The 17,021-nt window shown below is 45.0% G+C and overlaps 1 protein-coding gene across 3 annotated transcripts in view; it reads right to left on the reverse strand.

Annotated features, from left to right (window-relative positions):
* Positions 1-17,021, reverse strand: part of bckdhb (branched chain keto acid dehydrogenase E1 subunit beta) — a 403,853-nt gene that overhangs the window by 243,220 nt on the left and 143,612 nt on the right. For all 3 annotated transcript variants that reach the window (XM_072499807.1, XM_072499806.1, XM_072499808.1), the window contains one exon: positions 5,060-5,157. In XM_072499807.1, the coding sequence (XP_072355908.1) occupies positions 5,060-5,157 (98 nt within the window). The remainder of the gene's footprint in view (positions 1-5,059; positions 5,158-17,021) is intronic.

Consider the following 17,021-nt stretch of genomic DNA (forward strand, 5'->3'; position numbering starts at 1 on the left):
TAAGTTGGTAGAGTTCAGTCTTCTATCACTCCAGATCTCCCATCTCCCCCTCTAGATAGCTCTCTACCATTTATCGTGTAAATGTCCCATTTTCCCTCCTAGACTGCAATAGCTTTACAATTAACTGTACTGACATTTGTAAATGTTCGCTTGCCCAATCAGTTGATGAATCCATGTTTTATTTTAGATACAAAGATGGAAATAGAGTTGGGAGACCTGAAAAGTTCTCTCCAAAACACCACCTACAGTACAAAATCAGCATGCTATATCTTGACCGCTGATAAAGCAAAACTGAACAGAAATGTGCATCGAGCAATTTAAAGGTAAATGTCAAGAGAAAAGCGTGACCAACACAAGTGACAAGAAGATTTGTGTACAGGAGCAGCATGATACAGCGGTTACAAGTTTTTAAATAATACATAAGCTAGTTCCTCAGACTTGAAACTTGTGTCTACTTTTTTTCTGTCATTTATTGGCTGCTTCATCAGGCTCAACTTTCCTCTAAACAATAGGATCACTGCAACAATCCAAATGGGTGCTCCACTCACTTAAACAGTACCTGCTACTTCCTTTCAGCCAATTCCTTATCCATCTAAAAATTCTATATCAGATATCCTCTGTGTAACGTTGCTCCACAGCTTTTCAATTTTTTTATTCATAGTTTCATAGAATTTACAGTGCAGAAGGAGGCCATTTGGCCCATCGAGTCTGCACTGGCCCTTGGAAAGAGCACCTTATTGAAGCTCACACCGCCATTCTATCCCTGTAACCCAGTAACCCCACCTAACCCTTTTTGGACACGAAGAGCAATTTAGCACGGCCAATCCACCTAACCTGCCATCTTTACGGGATGTGGGCATCGCTGGTTGGGCCAGCATTTATTGTTCATCCCTCGTTTCCCTTCAAAAGGTGATGGTGAGTTGCCTTCTTGTGCCCTTCAGGTGTAGGTACACCCACTGTGCTGTTAGGGAGTTACAGGATTTTGACCCAGCGGCAGTGAAGGAATGGCGATATATTTCCAAGTCTGGGTGGTAAGTGGCTTGGAGGGAAGCCTCCAGGTGGTGGGGTTCTTAGATACCTGTTGCTCTTGTCCTTCTAAATGGTAGTGGTCTTGGGTTTGCAAGGTGCTGTCTAAGGAAGCTTGGTGAATTACTGCAGTGCATCTTTGCATCTTGTAGATGGTACACACGGCTGCTACTATTCATCGGTGATGGAAGGTTTGAATATTTGTGGAAGGGGGAGTAATCAAGCGGGCTGCTGTGTCCAGGACGGTGTCGATTAGGTGAGTTACTCACAAATAGACACAAATAGATCAACACACATAGAACATACAGTGGAGTCCATTCGGCCCATCGAGTCTGCACCGATCCACTTTAAGCCCTCACTTCCACCCTACCCCCGTAACCCAATAACCCCAACTAATCTTTTTGGACACTATGGGCATGTCCAATCCACCTAACCTGCACGTCTTTGGACTGTGGGAGGAAACCGGAGCACCCGGAGGAAACCCACGCAGACACGGGGAGAACATGCAGACTCTACACAGACAGTGACCTAGCGGGGAATCGAACCATTGATCCTGGTGCTGTGAAGCCACAGTGCTAACCACTGTGCTGTAGTTCCTAGCCTTTGACCAGCCCCTGTAGCCATATTAATGTGGCTAGTCCAGTTCAGATTCTGATCGATGGTAACCCCCAGGATGTTGATTGTGGGGGAGTCAGTGATGATAATGCCATTGAATGTCAAGGGTGTGATGATTAGGTCCTCTCTTGTAGAAGATGGTCATTGCCTGGCACTTGTGTGGCGCAAATGTAACTTGCCACTTGTCAGGCCAAGCCTGGATATTGTCCAGGCCTTGCTGCATTTAGACATGGACTGCTTCATTACCTGAGGAGTCGCGAATGGTGCTGAACATTGTGCAGTCATCTGCGAACAGCCCCACTTCTGACCTTGTGATGGAAGGAAGTGGAGTGGTCTCGTTGGGTGGCCTGATTTATATTACAAGAACACTTGTAGCTAAAGCCAAAAATGATTTATTAATATTAACTGTGGGTTAAATATATACAAAACAACAGATGAATAACAGTATTAACATGCACAAGCAACCTCTCTCTCTTCAGCTCCCAGTCAGTCTGAGGTCACTTGACTCTAACATTCACATATGCTATTGAGACTCCTAGTGGTCAGTCTGTAAATTACAACACAACCATAATATCACTACAAGAAGGTAATTGAGCCTCAGACACTACCCTGAGGAACTCCTGTAGTGATGTCCTGGAGATAAGATGATTGACCTCCAACCACCATAGCCATCTTTGGTATGACTCCAACTAGTTGGGAGTTTTCCCCCTGATTCTCATTGACTCCAGTTTAGCTAGGGCTCTTTGATGCCATACTTGGTCAAATGCTGCCTTGATGTCAAGGGCAGTCACTCTCACCTCACCACTGGCATTCAGCTCTTTTGTCCATGTTTGAACCAAGGCTGTAATGAGATCAGGAGGTGAGTGACCCTGGCGGAACCCAAGCTGAACGTCCATGAGCAGGTGATTGCTGAGTAAGTGCCACTTGATATGGAGAGTAAACTGATAGGGCAGTAATTGGCTCAGTTGCATTTGTCTTGTTCCTTGTGTATAGGATACACCTGGGTAATTTTCCACATTGCCGGGTAGATGCCAGTAGCTGTACTGGAACATCTTGACTAGGGGTGCGGCAAGTTCTGGAGCACAAGTCTTCAGGGCTATTGCCGGAATATTGGCAGGGCTTTTGCAGCATCCAGTGCTTCAGCCGTTTCTTGATGTCACGTGGAGTGAATCGTTTAGCTGAAGACTGACAACTGTGATACTGGGGACATCTGGAGGAGACCAAGGTGGATCATCTATTCGGCATTTCCGGCTGAAGATTGTTGTGAGTGCTTCAGTCTTGTCTTTTGCACATTGTGCTGGACTCCTCCATCAGTGAGGATGGAGATATTTGTGGAACCTCCTCTTCCAGTGAGTTGTTTAATTGTCCACCAACATTCACAACTGGATGTGGCAGGACTGCAGAGTTAGATCTGATATGTTCGTTGTGTCTGCGTGCATTTCCTCCGGGTGCTCCTGTTGATTCCCAAATTTCTTTCTCTGTCAGTCTGGCCTCAATAAAAGTTGAGATGGATTCGCACGTAAAAAGAAGTTATTTATTTAGCTTGCAAGCTTAATTCAGCTTACAGAAACATAAGAGACATCCAGTCTCTTACACTCCAGAAAGCGACTGAACAAAGAGACAAAAGGATCTCTGCAAAATCAATACAAATGGTATCAAGTTTCACATACTCGACGCCCATAGGTCAGCCTGTGTCCCTCCTGACCTGTTTGATCTATTCTGATTGGCTCACTTCCAATCCCTTTCTCTGGCCCCTATCAATGCAGCATCACTCTCATAGACACACCTCTTCCTGCTTTTTCCATGCGGTCTCAAATCCCTTTGTCCCTAACTGCCAGAATCAAAGTGGCTTATTTCTACATTACATTAACTAGTATCTCGAAAGTAACTATTTTATATCACATTCGTCACTCCAGTTTCCTCCCACAAGTTCCGAAAGACTTGCTTGTCAGGTAAATTGGACATTCTGAATTCTCCCTTAGTGTACCTGAACAGGCACAGGAGTGTGGCAACGAGGGGATTTTCACAGTAACTTCATTACAGTGTTAATGTCAGTCTACTTGTGACACTAATAAAGATTATTATGAAATTAAATGAAATGAAAATCGCTTATTGTCACAAGTAGGCTTCAAATGAAGTTACTGTGAAAATTCCCTAGTCGCCACATTCCGGCGCCCGTTCAGGGAGGCTGGTAAGGGAATTGTACCGTGCTGCTGGCCTGCCTTGGTCTGCTTTCAAAGTCAGCAATTATTGTGGAATCACTTAGCTCTGTCTATTACTTATTGCTTATGCTGTTCGACATACGAGTAGTCCTGTGTTGTGGTGTCACCAGGTTGGCACCTCATTTTTCGATATGCTTGATGTTGCTCCTGGCATGCTCTCCTGCATTCTTCATTGAACCAGGGTTGATCCCCTGGTTTGGTGGCAATGGTAGAGTGGGAGATATGCCGGGCCATGAGGTTGTAGATTGTGGTTGAATACAATTCTGCTGCTGATGGCTCACAGCGCCTCATGGATGCCCAGTCTGGAGTTAGAATCATAGAAATTACAGTGAAGGAGGCCATTCGGCCCATCGAGTCTGCACCGGCTCTTGGAAAGAGCACCCTAACCAAGGTCCACACCTCCATCCTATCCCCATAACACAGTAGCCCTACCCAACACTAAGGACAATTTTGGACACTAAGGGCAATTTAGCATGGCCAATCCACCTACCCTGCACATCTTTGGACTGTGGGAGGAAACCGGAGCACCCGGGGGAAGCCCACGCACACACGGGGAGAATGTGCAGACTCCGCACAGACAGTGGCCCAAGCCGGGAAACGAACCTGGGACCCTGGAGCTGTGAAGCAATTGTGCTATCCACTATGCTACCGTGCTGCCCCAAATCGGTAGATCGGTAATTCTATCCCATACCACGGTGGTAGCACCACACATCAAAATGAAGAGTATCCTCAATGTGAAGATGGGACTTTTGTCTCCACAAGGACTGTGCACTGGTCACTTCATATGGGACTTTTCAATTTATGAAAGTTCAGACATATTGAATGCGCAACATGCACTTGGGATGTCACTTCCTCAAACAAGTTGGTCAGAGATTCTGAGTGTCAGTCATGGATGGGGAAATAGTAAGCTTTATTAACTATCAGATTTACTAAATTAGAAACATAACTTTCTTAAATATACAGCGAGCAACCAAAACTGTGGCACACACGAGAATATTTGTTTAACTTGGAAAGATAATTTTACACAGCTTAGTGTTTTTTGGTTCTCTTCCCTTGGTAATATAAATGTCACATTGCTTAACCCATGATGTCCATTTCTGCTCTACAAAACCACTGAATCGTAAAAGATACATTTTCATACGAAGCACAAACATTGAAGTGTCTTACTTCAATAAATAAAATATACAAATGCTGACCTGAGTTCCCCAGGCAACAAGTGTAACATCATTTCCTTCCTCCAGGATCTCTGCTTGCGAAAGAGGGATTTGATAAGCTTCTACAGGAACTTGCTCCACTGAGTAAATGCAAGGAAATAAAAGAACACAACATGTTAGTTTGTACACTATCATAAAACAGATCATGGCAGAAATACTCACCCACGTCCAAGGTCTTAAATCTGAAACCTCAACTCTGTTTCTCTCCATAGATGCAGCCTAATCTGCTGAGTATATCCAGCATTTTCTGTTTTTATTATAGATTTCCAACATATGCTGTATTTTGCTTTAGTATTAGCTTGTAGACCGTTCACCAATGTGATTAGCACTTTACAATGGAAATTAAGGTTTATAGAATCATTCATAGTCAAAGATAATAAATTTATTTCACAACATAGCAAATTAAGTATCACATGTCCATTAACAGAAATATTTAAATAATCTGCATGTTCTGAAAGAATTAATTACAGAATCAAACTACACTGTAACCTCTCCAATCCGGAATGCATGGGAGCAAGTAATTTCTGGATTTCAGCATTTTCAGGATTATAGAATGACGTCCTACACAGACCTAATGCATATAATGCACATTCATTTTTTCTACGTGCTGCCAATATTGGCAAGAATCTTGGGTTTAAAGACAAATATTTGTTTCTCTCCAGGGCTCATAAGGCTGCCAATGAGATCATTTAAAAAGCAGGCATGCAAGCAAGTCAAAAACTGATTACAAAAATTTTACTCGGTGTAGAAATCAGGGAATACATTTAGCTATATCGATTGTAATTTGGTTTTTAAAAAATTGTAAGCTACAGGGCTGCTTAAGGTGTAACAGCCTGAAAAAAATCTTTGGCAGTTTAGGCGACTAAATACTATGGATTACAAGCCGGACATTATGTAAACACAATTTATGACTTGCGTTGAACATTTTAACACTAGAATCATAGAATGCCTAGAGTGCAAAAGGAGGCCTTTCCGCCCATCGGGACTGCACTAACCTTCAGAATCAGCACCCTACCTAGGCCCAATCCCCCATCTATCCCTGTAGCCCCACCTAGGGACAATTTAGCATATCCAATTCTGCTAACCTCCACATCTTTGGACTGTGGGAGGAAACCGGAGCACCCGGAGGAAACCCACGCTACTTGATATTTGCTGCTTGCTCCAAAACTATACTTATAAAAATACCGTGCCCCACAGTAAGCGGTTAAAAATTCATAATATTTGATTTATCAGCAGCAAAGGTGGGCGAGTAGCAGGATATGATTGGAGGAGCAGTGAACACCAAAGGCGGTGAACGTACGGAGGGAAACAGATCTTCTGGGGGGAGACGCGGGGACAAGGGTGAAAGAGCCTGCCGGGGTCACAGGGGAAGGTGAGCCTACCGGTGCCATGGGGGAAGTGTGCGAGAGAGAGTGAGAGAGCTAGAAGAGTGCGAGAGATAGAAGAGAGAGAGAGGAGAGAAAGAGTGTGTGTGTGTACCGTGTGTGCCTGGTTCACTCCTAGTCTTAGCATAGAACATAGAATATACAGTGCAGAAGGAGGCCATTCAGCCCATTGAGTCGGCACCGACCCACACAAGCCCTCACTTCCACCCTATCCCCATAACCCGATAACCCCCCTCCTAACCTTTTTTGGTCACTAAGGGTAATTTATCATGGCCAATCCACCTAACCTGCACGCCTTTGGACTGTGGGAGGAAACCGGAGCACCCGGAGGAAACCCACGCAGACGTGGGGAGAACATGCAGACTCCGCACAGACAGTGACCCAGCAGGGAATCGAACCTGGGACCCTGGCGCTGTGAAGCCACAATGCTAATCACTTGTGCTACCATGCTGCCCGTGACAGTCTCACTCACCCTCATCCCCACATACCAGCACATACTATCACCTACATACACAGTGCGGTGAATGAGTGAACACACGGAGACTAGCAGTGAGCTGAAAACACATACTCTGACCCTCACACACTGATCATCTTCATGAATTACTCTCTTTTAAACCAATTTATTATTTTGACATTGTTTTGTTTTTGCTCAGCAAGTTGTTTTATTCACTTCATTCTCAACTTGTTTTTAAAATTTGTATATCTTTGCGAAACTTTGGACTGTGGGAGGAACCCCCCCCCCCCCATGCAAAAACGTTGGATAGGCCTGTCCTAAAACAATGCATTGGACACAGATTGTGTTTTCTGCCAATTCAGATAACAAAAAATATCACACTCCGATACCACTTTAGACTAATTTTCATATTGTGTTTTGAAGTTAAATAAGTATGAAGAAAATGATTTGCAAAAGCAAAAAAATAAACAGTGCACTATACAGTGCAAACAACAATCCTGATTGACTTGTCGGCTACCTAGAACGAGCAATAGTGTCAGACTTCACCCATATGTGAGCTTGCCAACTGCAAAACCTAGTTCTGAAAATAAAGTCGGTCAAAGATCACATGGTCAGTCTCCTCTCAGAGATAGCACAAGTTCATTTCCAGCAAAGCTCCCTCAATAGATTGAGAAATTGGCAGAAAGTGGGGGTGGGCTGACAGCCACAGTACAATTGGCTCCAGATGTTTCAGATTCTGTATTACCCCCGTTTGGAGAAGACAGGCTACATAAAACTCAACATGGCAGCTACCAGACTTGCTCTTTTTGCTCTTACAGGGTTTTATCAGTCGAAGATTGAGGTTTTGATTAAACAGAGAGATTAGGCCAAACGCATTGTAAAAGGAGAATTATGAGCAGAGCTCTTAGACAACTGGGATATGCAGGAAGAGGGGATAAATTAATTTTACTCTCTGGTTACACGTGGGGCTGAATTTTATAGGGAGGGTGCACTGCTGGCCGCCAGTCAACCAACATTAAAGAAAGCAGCCCTGCAGGCAGAACGAACAAGGTGAGAGTGGGATTTCTACTTCTCAGTGATTGACCGGCAGCTCTAGCAGTTCCAGCAGCACCAGAGCTCAGTACTGGGCACTGCCGGGACTGCAAGCATGTCCACTGAAGAAAAGTGAATTTGGGGTTTTGGACGGGCTGAATTGGGGAGGCAAGAACGGGATGTGAAGGATGTTGGGGTGGGGGGGGGGGGGGGGGGGGCGGGGAAGCAGGCATTAGGGACCAAACAGGAAGAAACAAAGGGGCTATCATTATCATCTTGGAGGGGTGGCCTCCGATGTGCACATGGCACCCTTAAAGTTCACAGCCCACCCACCCCCACCTTTTAAACAATTTGCTTTAAAATAATTGCCTGCCCACTCCACCCACTTGCCCATGCCAATCATATTATGCCGTGGGCAGCATATTATTCAGGTCAATTGGCTTGGTAACAAGCTTAATTGATCCATAGCTATTTATTTAAAAATGGAGGGGAAGCTGCTGCTTTCAGCACCAATTCACCTACTGTATTATGAGGGAGAGCTCAGGATTGAGTGGAAATGTGGTAGGCTGCCACCCCTCTTATTTTACCCTTGACCCCCATCCCGCCAAAACACAGCTGGTAGGGAGCCATAAAATCCAGCCAATGGTTGGTGTTGGAAAGATTCTTACCAATGCTATGGAACATGACCATGGCAAATCAGATTAAGTGGTACAAATCACAGAAATCACAATTAAATCATTGCAATGCTAACCACAGCAAGTCTATGAAGGATAAAAGTGAGCCTATCCAAAAGTCACAAGATCTTCTACTGGACATAAATATCAATTTTTAGTGAAAGGTTCGACACCGATAAGAGGCTCACTCGTGAAAAATAGTTCTGAAAAATCAGGCAGGGAAAGATGTAGCACATGAAATCATAAAAACAACTGTGCAACGCACACATCCTGTTAAAGAGGGGCCACCTCGTAAAATGCAACCTAAAGTATATTATTTTCAGTGGCTACTCTGTAGGTTTTGTTCTCTATTGCTTAAAATTAACGGGGTGCAAACATAATAAAACAAATGTTGCCTGCAGTTTTCAGGGCAATAAGTTAGCAATCACCATTCAAGGTAGCAAACATGGAGACAATGTTATCTATAGTCAAAAACTTCTGTAGAATTTTGCATAGAGTCTGTCACTCAAGAGTCAATGAAGTAGATTTGCGGTGGTAATGATATTCAATGCCAAGGGCAGGTATCTCTCCTGTTGGAGGATGGTTATTTCTTGGCACTTATATGATGTAAATAGTGCTTGCCATTTTTCAGTCGAAGTCTGCACTTTATCCATGCCTTTTCAGGCACAGACTGCTTCCTTACTGAGGAATTTAGTAAGCAGCTGTGCAATAGTTAGCAAACAGTCCTAATTCTGAGCTTATGATGGAGGGCAGGCCACTGATGAACATCTCGAGAAAGTTGGGCCAAAAACACTGCTGGATCCTACAACAATGATGTGTGGCTGAGATGATTGACCTCCAACAATCATAAATATCTTCCTAGATACGACTCCAGCTAATGGACATTTAATTGAATACTGCCTTGATAGCAAGGGAATCAGTCTCACCTCTGGAATTCAACTCAGGAAAATACTCGGATGAAGGCTATAATTAAGTTGGAACCCAGATGGAGTATTGGTGACCAGGTTATTGGTGAGTAAATACCACTTGATAGCATTGTCAATGACTTCTTTCATCTCTTCACTGATGATTATGAATAGATTGACAGAAGAGTAAGCTATTTCCCCTGCTATTTTTGTGGACAGGACATTCCAACTGAAGTTTTCCCACTGGTGGAAACCAGCATTGGAATAGCTTGGCTGGTTCTGGAGCACAAGTCTTCAGCCAGGTTGTTGAAGGGACCTGTAGCCCTGAAGATGATGTTACATGGAGGGAAATCAAATTAGTTGAAGACTGGCACCTGTGATGCAAGGGACCTTGAGGATCATCTACTCGGCCCTTCTGAGTTGATTTTTAATTAATGATGGGCTCCACCTCATTTCATTGAGGATGGGATGTCCTTGAAGCAGCCTCCTACCATTAGATGTTTAATTGTCCACTATCATTCATGGCTGGATTTGACCTCAGCCACTGGTCAAGGAATCACCTAACTCTATTGCATGCTACATCCACTTTTTAGCACTTCACCACGATGAGGAATTGTACAGTGGTGGTTTCTTTAGAACTAAAAAGTGACTCGAACTAATTGCATCAGTCCATGCTTTCTGTGGCGTCTGAACATTTTGCAGCGGTGGGTCTGGAGGAAAATAAGAAATGAAGACAGATATTAAGGTGCCTATAGGTGGTTCTCAACACTGAGTGCAAACTGCATAAAGCTCTGAAACGTTAAACAAAATTGCTTTCGAAGTTTGCGAGTAAAGTGCTCAAAACTTCTGAATACATTTTTGGGTGCCAGGGTGAGAAGAAGGATAGAATGCTAGTGATAGAATGAAAGCACCTGGAAATGTGGAAAGGCAGTGTCTCAACCCGCAACTCAACCCAATGACTTTCCCAGCACCAGCCTCATAACATGAATTCTAGCAGGTTCTTATCTCCCTCATCATCCATGAAGCTCTGTTTTTAGTTCCCTTATCTTTCGCCATTGTTGGGATGTCGCATCTGAAGCATCTCTTCCTTAAAGATCACCAACTGTTCCATTACAGCTTTTCCTGTCCGTCTCTGATTTCAATTTATCCAGATCCCTTCTTATCGTATTAAAATTAGCCTTCTTCCAATTACTAGCCTAAACCTAACCAGGGATGCAAGCAATCTGGACGAGATGACTTAGCTACCCCAAGCATTGTCAACCTTTCCAGTACCACGTCCCTTCCATTTTTTACACTGTCCATTGCCTCCACTATCACCGCTTCTACTGAGGTTTTGCCAGATTCCTAGTTCTCAGTAAACACCAAAATAAATCATGTAAGATGATGTTAAAACATGCTGCTGTGCAGAGGGACCTGGGTGTGCTGGTGCACGAGTCGCAAAAAGTTGGTGTGCAGGTGCAACAGGTGATTAAGAAGGCTAATCAAGTTTTGTCTTTCATTGCTAGAGGGATGGAGTTCAAGACGAGGGAGGTTATGCTGCAATTGTATAAGGTGTTGGTGAGGCCACATCTGGAGTAGTGTGTTCAGTTTTGGTCTCCTTATCTGAGAAAGGACATATTGGCACTGGAGGGAGTGCAGAGGAGATTCACTAGGTTGATCCCAGAGTTGAGGGGATTAGATTATGACGAGAGGTTGAGTAGACTGGGACTGTACTCATTGGAGTTTAGAAGGATGCGGGGGGATCTTATTGAAACATATAAAATTATGAAGGGAATAGATAGGATAGATGCGGGCAGGTTGTTTCCACTGGTCGAGGAAAGCAGAACTAGGGGGCATAGCCTCAAAATAAGGGGAAGTAGATTTAGGACCAAGTTTAGGAGGAACTTCTTCACCCAAAGGGTTGTGAATCTCTGGAATTCCTTGCCCAGTGAAGCAGTTGAGGCTCCTTCTTTAAACGTTTTTAAGAAAAAGATAGATACCTTTCTAAAGAATAAAGGGATTCGGGGATATGGTGTACGGGCCGGAGAGTGGAGCTGAGTCCACAAAGATCAGCCATGATCTCATTGAATGGCAGAGCAGGCTCAAGGGGCCAGATGGCCTACTCCAGTTCCTAGTTCTTATGTTCTTCTGTTCTTATTAAGCATTCTAGTCTTGCACTGTGCCTCTGAGCATATATCACCCTCTCTGTCCCAAATTGGACCCACTTCACCTCTTACTACCCACTTGATATTTAGATGATGGTAAAAGATTTTGGGGTCCCCTTTTATTTTGACTGCCATTCCCTGATACTCTTTCTTTATCTTATTTTTCTATTTACTTCCCTCTCAACCTATTGTATTTGATCTGGTTTTTCACTTGGAAAAGCTCACCTGATGTGCATCATGCACCCTCCTTTTCTACTTGATCAGAATCCCTATCTCCCTCATCATCCAAGAAGCTCTGTTTTTGATTTCATTAACTTTGGTCTTTGTTGGAATGTACCCCTTGCACTTGAAGCACCTCTTCTTTAAAGATCATCAATTGTTCCAGTCTAGCTTTTCCAGTCAGTCTCTGATTCCAATTTATCCTGGCCAGATCTCTTCTCATCGCATTAACGTTCTATATTAAATTGTTCCTTGCTCTTCTCCACTAGTTATCTAAACCTTACTGAACACTCTTACCCAAATGTTCCCCCTGCAGACATTTGGTCCACTTGGACCACCTCATTTCCCTGCACCAGATCCAGCAATGTTTCCTTTCCAGTTGGACCAAGATCATACTGATCAAGAAATTTCTCCTGATCAGTACAGAAATTCCACCCCCTCGTTACCCTTTACGTCAACATTATACCAATTAGTACTTGAGTAATTAAAGTCCCCATTATCACCACTCTATAGTTCATGTACATCTGTGGGTTTTTTGCAGATTTGTTCCTCTGTCTCTCTCCCACTATTTGAAAATCTGTAGTATACCCAAGTAGCATGATCTTACCCTTCTTGTTTGTCAACTCTAATGAAAATATCATTGTCTCAAGGAAGTCCTGTCTTTACAAGACTACAATCTCTTCCCTAATCATTAATGTCCCTTTTTCCCTTCTCAATCTTTTCTGAACATGTTATATCATTGTATGTTAAATACCGAATCCTCACCAGTTTTAAGCTATGTTTCTGCTATTAGCGTTACATCATAGCCCCAGTGACTGCTATTTGTGCTTACAGCTCACCAACCTCACTCACCACACTTGGTGCATTTACGTACATGCACTGTAATCCTGTCTTTGCATTCCTCTTAATGCTTCTTAATCCGCCCATATCTAATATGGTACTACTACCTTCTCTTGGACTGTTCAACACTCATACTTTAAGCCCCTTATTCACCTTCTTTTACTTCTATATGCTGCCAACCATCCTCTGCCACTCCCAAACACATTATTGAACCTTTCCACAAAGATATTGGTCCGATTCCTGTTTTGGTGCAACCTGTACCTTTTCAATAGATACCTTAGCAGATATTGTCTCGATATGCCTAGCCCTCCCTACTATACTATGCTTGAAGACATGAACTGATCTCCCTATTTTCCATTTTCAGACGAGCGCATGAGACTATTACTCCCCTCGAGGTTCTACTTTTCAATTCCTTCCTTAGTTCCTAAAAATCTGACCTTAGGATCTGAATAGCTGCTCTCCCTATACCAGCGGGCACCTATTTTACCATAATTTTTTTGTCTTGTGAAAACCTAAAACTGGTCAGCTTTTAAAAATACTACCAATCACAGCTTTTATCTTAATTTTGTAGCAAACATGTTTTTTTTTTTAATAAAATATTTTATTGAAAATTTTTGGTCAACCAACACAGTACATTGTGCATCCTTTACACAATATTATAACAACACAAATAACAATGACCTATTTTATAAACAGAAAATGAATAAATAATAAATAACAAAAATGAAAACTAACCCTAGTTGGCAACTGCCTTATCACAAGTAACACTCTCCAAAAATATAATTTAACAATCCAATATATAATTATCTGTAGCAACGACCTATACATATTATACAGTATATATTAACAACCCTGAGCGTCCTTCTGGTTCCTCCTCTCCCACCCCCCCCCCCCCCCCCCCCCCGATCCTGGGCCGCTGCTGCTGCCTTCTTTTTTCCATTCCATCTATCTTTCTGCGAGGTATTCGACGAACGGTTGCCACCGCCTGGTGAACCCTTGAGCCGACCCCCTTAGAACGAACTTAATCCGCTCTAGCTTTATAAACCCTGCCATGTCATTTATCCAGGTCTCCACCCCCGGGGCCTTGGCTTCTTTCCACATTAGCAATATCCTGCGCCGGGCTACTAGGGACACAAAGGCCAAAGCATCGGCCTCTCTCGCCTCCTGCACTCCCGGCTCTTGTGCAACCCCAAATATAGCCAACCCCCAGCTTGGTTCGACCCGGACCCCCACTACTTTTGAAAGCACCTTTGTCACCCCCATCCAAAACCCCTGTAGTGCCGGGCATGACCAAAACATATGGGTATGATTCGCTGGGCTTCTCGAGCACCTCGCACACCTATCCTCCACCTCAAAAAATTTGCTGAGCCGTGCTCCAGTCATATGCGCCCTGTGTAATACCTTAAACTGAATCAGGCTTAGCCTGGCGCACGAGGACGACGAGTTTACCCTGCTTAGGGCATCTGCCCACAGCCCCTCCTCGATCTCCTCCCCCAGCTCTTCTTCCCATTTCCCTTTTAGTTCATCTACCATAGTCTCCCCTTCGTCCCTCATTTCCCGATATATTTCTGACACCTTACGATCCCCCACCCATGTCTTTGAGATCACTCTGTCCTGCACCTCTTGTGTCGGGAGCTGCGGGAATTCCCTCACCTGTTGCCTCGCAAAAGCCCTCAGTTGCATATACCTGAATGCATTCCCTTGGGGCAACCCATATTTCTCGGTCAGCGCTCCCAGACTCGCGAACTTTCCATCCACAAACAGATCTTTCAGTTGCGTTATTCCTGCTCTTTGCCACATTCCATATCCCCCATCCATTCCCCGCGGGGCAAACCTATGGTTGTTTCTTATCGGGAACCCCCCCCAAGGCTCCAGTCTTTCCCCTATGCCGTCTCCACTGTCCCCAAATCTTCAGTGTAGCCACCAAACCGGGCTTGTGGTGTAGTTCCTCGGTGAGAACGGCAATGGGGCTGTCACCATAGCCTGTAGGCTAGTCCCCCTACAGGACGCCCTCTCTAATCTCTTCCACGCCGCTCCCTCCTCCTCTCCCATCCACTTACTCACCATTGAAATATTAGCGGCCCAATAATACTCACTTAGGCTCGGTAGTACCAGCCCCCCCCCCTATCCCTGCTACGCTGTAAGAATCCCTTCCTCACTCTCGGGGTCTTCCCGGCCCACACAAAACCCATGATGCTCTTTTCAATCCTTTTAAAAAAAGCCTTCGTGATCACCACCGGGAGGCACTGAAACACAAAGAGGAATCTCGGGAGGACCACCATCTTAACCGCCTGCACCCCAGGTAACGAAAGTCCCTTGTTACCTTCCTCAACGGTAGGTCCTCTATTTCTCTACTCTGCTCCCCTGGATGCACCACAAACAACTCACTTTTCCCCATGTTCAATTTATACCCTGAAAAATCCCCAAACTCCCCAAGTATCCGCATTATTTCTGGCATCCCCTCCGCCGGGTCTGCCACATATAGTAACAAATCGTCCGCATACAAAGATACCCGGTGTTCTTCTCCTCCTCTAAGTACTCCCCTCCACTCTTCTTGGAACCCCTCAACGCTATCGCCAGGGGCTCAATCGCCAGCGCAAACAATAATGGGGACAGAGGGCATCCCTGCCTTGTCCCTCCATGGAGCCGAAAATATGCAGATCCCCGTCCATTCGTGACCACGCTCGCCATCGGGGCCCTATACAACAGCTGCACCCATCTAACATACCCCTCTCCAAAACCAAATCTCCTCAACACCTCCCACAAATAATCCCACTTCACTCTATCAAATGCTTTCTCGGCATCCATCACCACTACTATCTCCGTTTCCCCCTCTGGTGGGGGCATCATCATTACCCCTAACAGCCTCCGTATATTCGTGTTCAGCTGTCTCCCCTTCACAAACCCAGTTTGGTCCTCGTGGACCACCCCCGGGACACATTCCTCTATTCTCATTGCCATTACCTTGGCCAGAATCTTGGCATCTACCTTTAGGAGGGAAATAGGTCTATAGGACCCGCATTGTAGCGGGTCCTTTTCCTTCTTTAAGAGAAGCGATATCGTTGCTTCAGACATAGTCGGGGGCAGTTGTCCCCTTTCCTTTGCCTCATTACAGGTCCTCGTCAATACCGGGGCGAGCAAGTCCACATATTTTCTATAGAATTCGACTGGGAATCTATCCGGTCCCGGGGCCTTTCCCGCCTGCATGCTCCTAATTCCTTTCACCACTTCTACCTCGATCTGTGCTCCCAGTCCCACACTTTCCTGCTCTTCCACCTTGGGAAATTCCAGCCGATCCAAAAAGCCCATCATTCTCTCCCTCCCATCCGGGGGTTGAGCTTCATATAATTTTTTATAAAATGACTTAAACACTCCATTCACTCTCTCCGCTCCCCGCTCCATCTCTCCTTCCTCATCCCTCACTCCCCCTATTTCCCTCGCTGCTCCCCTTTTGCTCAATTGGTATGCCAGCAACCTGCTTGCCTTCTCCCCATATTCGTACTGTACACCCTGTGCCTTCCTCCATTGTGCCTCTGCAGTGCCCGTAGTCAGCAAGTCAAATTCTACATGTAGCCTTTGCCTTTCCCTGTACAGTCCCTCCTCCGGTGCTTCCGCATATTGTCTGTCCACCCTCAAAAGTTCTTGCAGCAACCGCTCCCGTTCCTTACTCTCCTGCTTCCCTTTATGTGCCCTTATTGATATCAGCTCCCCTCTAACCACCGCCTTCAGCGCCTCCCAGACCACTCCCACCTGGACCTCCCCATTATCATTGAGTTCCAAGTACTTTTCAATGCACCCCCTCACCCTTAGACACACCCCCTCATCTGCCATTAGTCCCATGTCCATTCTCCAGGGTGGGTGCCCTCCTGTTTCCTCCCCTATCTCCAAGTCTACCCAGTGTGGAGCGTGATCCGAAATGGCTATAGCCGTATACTCCGTTCCCCTCACCTTCGGGATCAACGCCCTTCCCAGCACAAAAAAGTCTATTCGCGAGTAGACTTTATAGACATAGGAGAAAAACGAAAACTCCTTACTCCTAGGTCTGCTAAATCTCCACGGGTCTACACCTCAAGGATCAACGCCCTTCCCAGCACAAAAAAGTCTATTCGCGAGTAGACTTTATAGACATAGGAGAAAAACGAGAACTCCTTACTCCTAGGTCTGCTAAATCTCCACGGGTCTACACCTCCCATCTGCTCCATACAATCTTTAAGTACCTTGGCTGCTGCCGGCCTCCTTCCAGTCCTGGACTTCGACCTATCCAGCCCTGGTTCCAACACCGTATTAAAAT

The sequence above is a fragment of the Scyliorhinus torazame genome, chromosome 4 (genome assembly GCF_047496885.1).
Source record: "Scyliorhinus torazame isolate Kashiwa2021f chromosome 4, sScyTor2.1, whole genome shotgun sequence".
Classification (NCBI taxonomy): domain Eukaryota; kingdom Metazoa; phylum Chordata; class Chondrichthyes; order Carcharhiniformes; family Scyliorhinidae; genus Scyliorhinus; species Scyliorhinus torazame.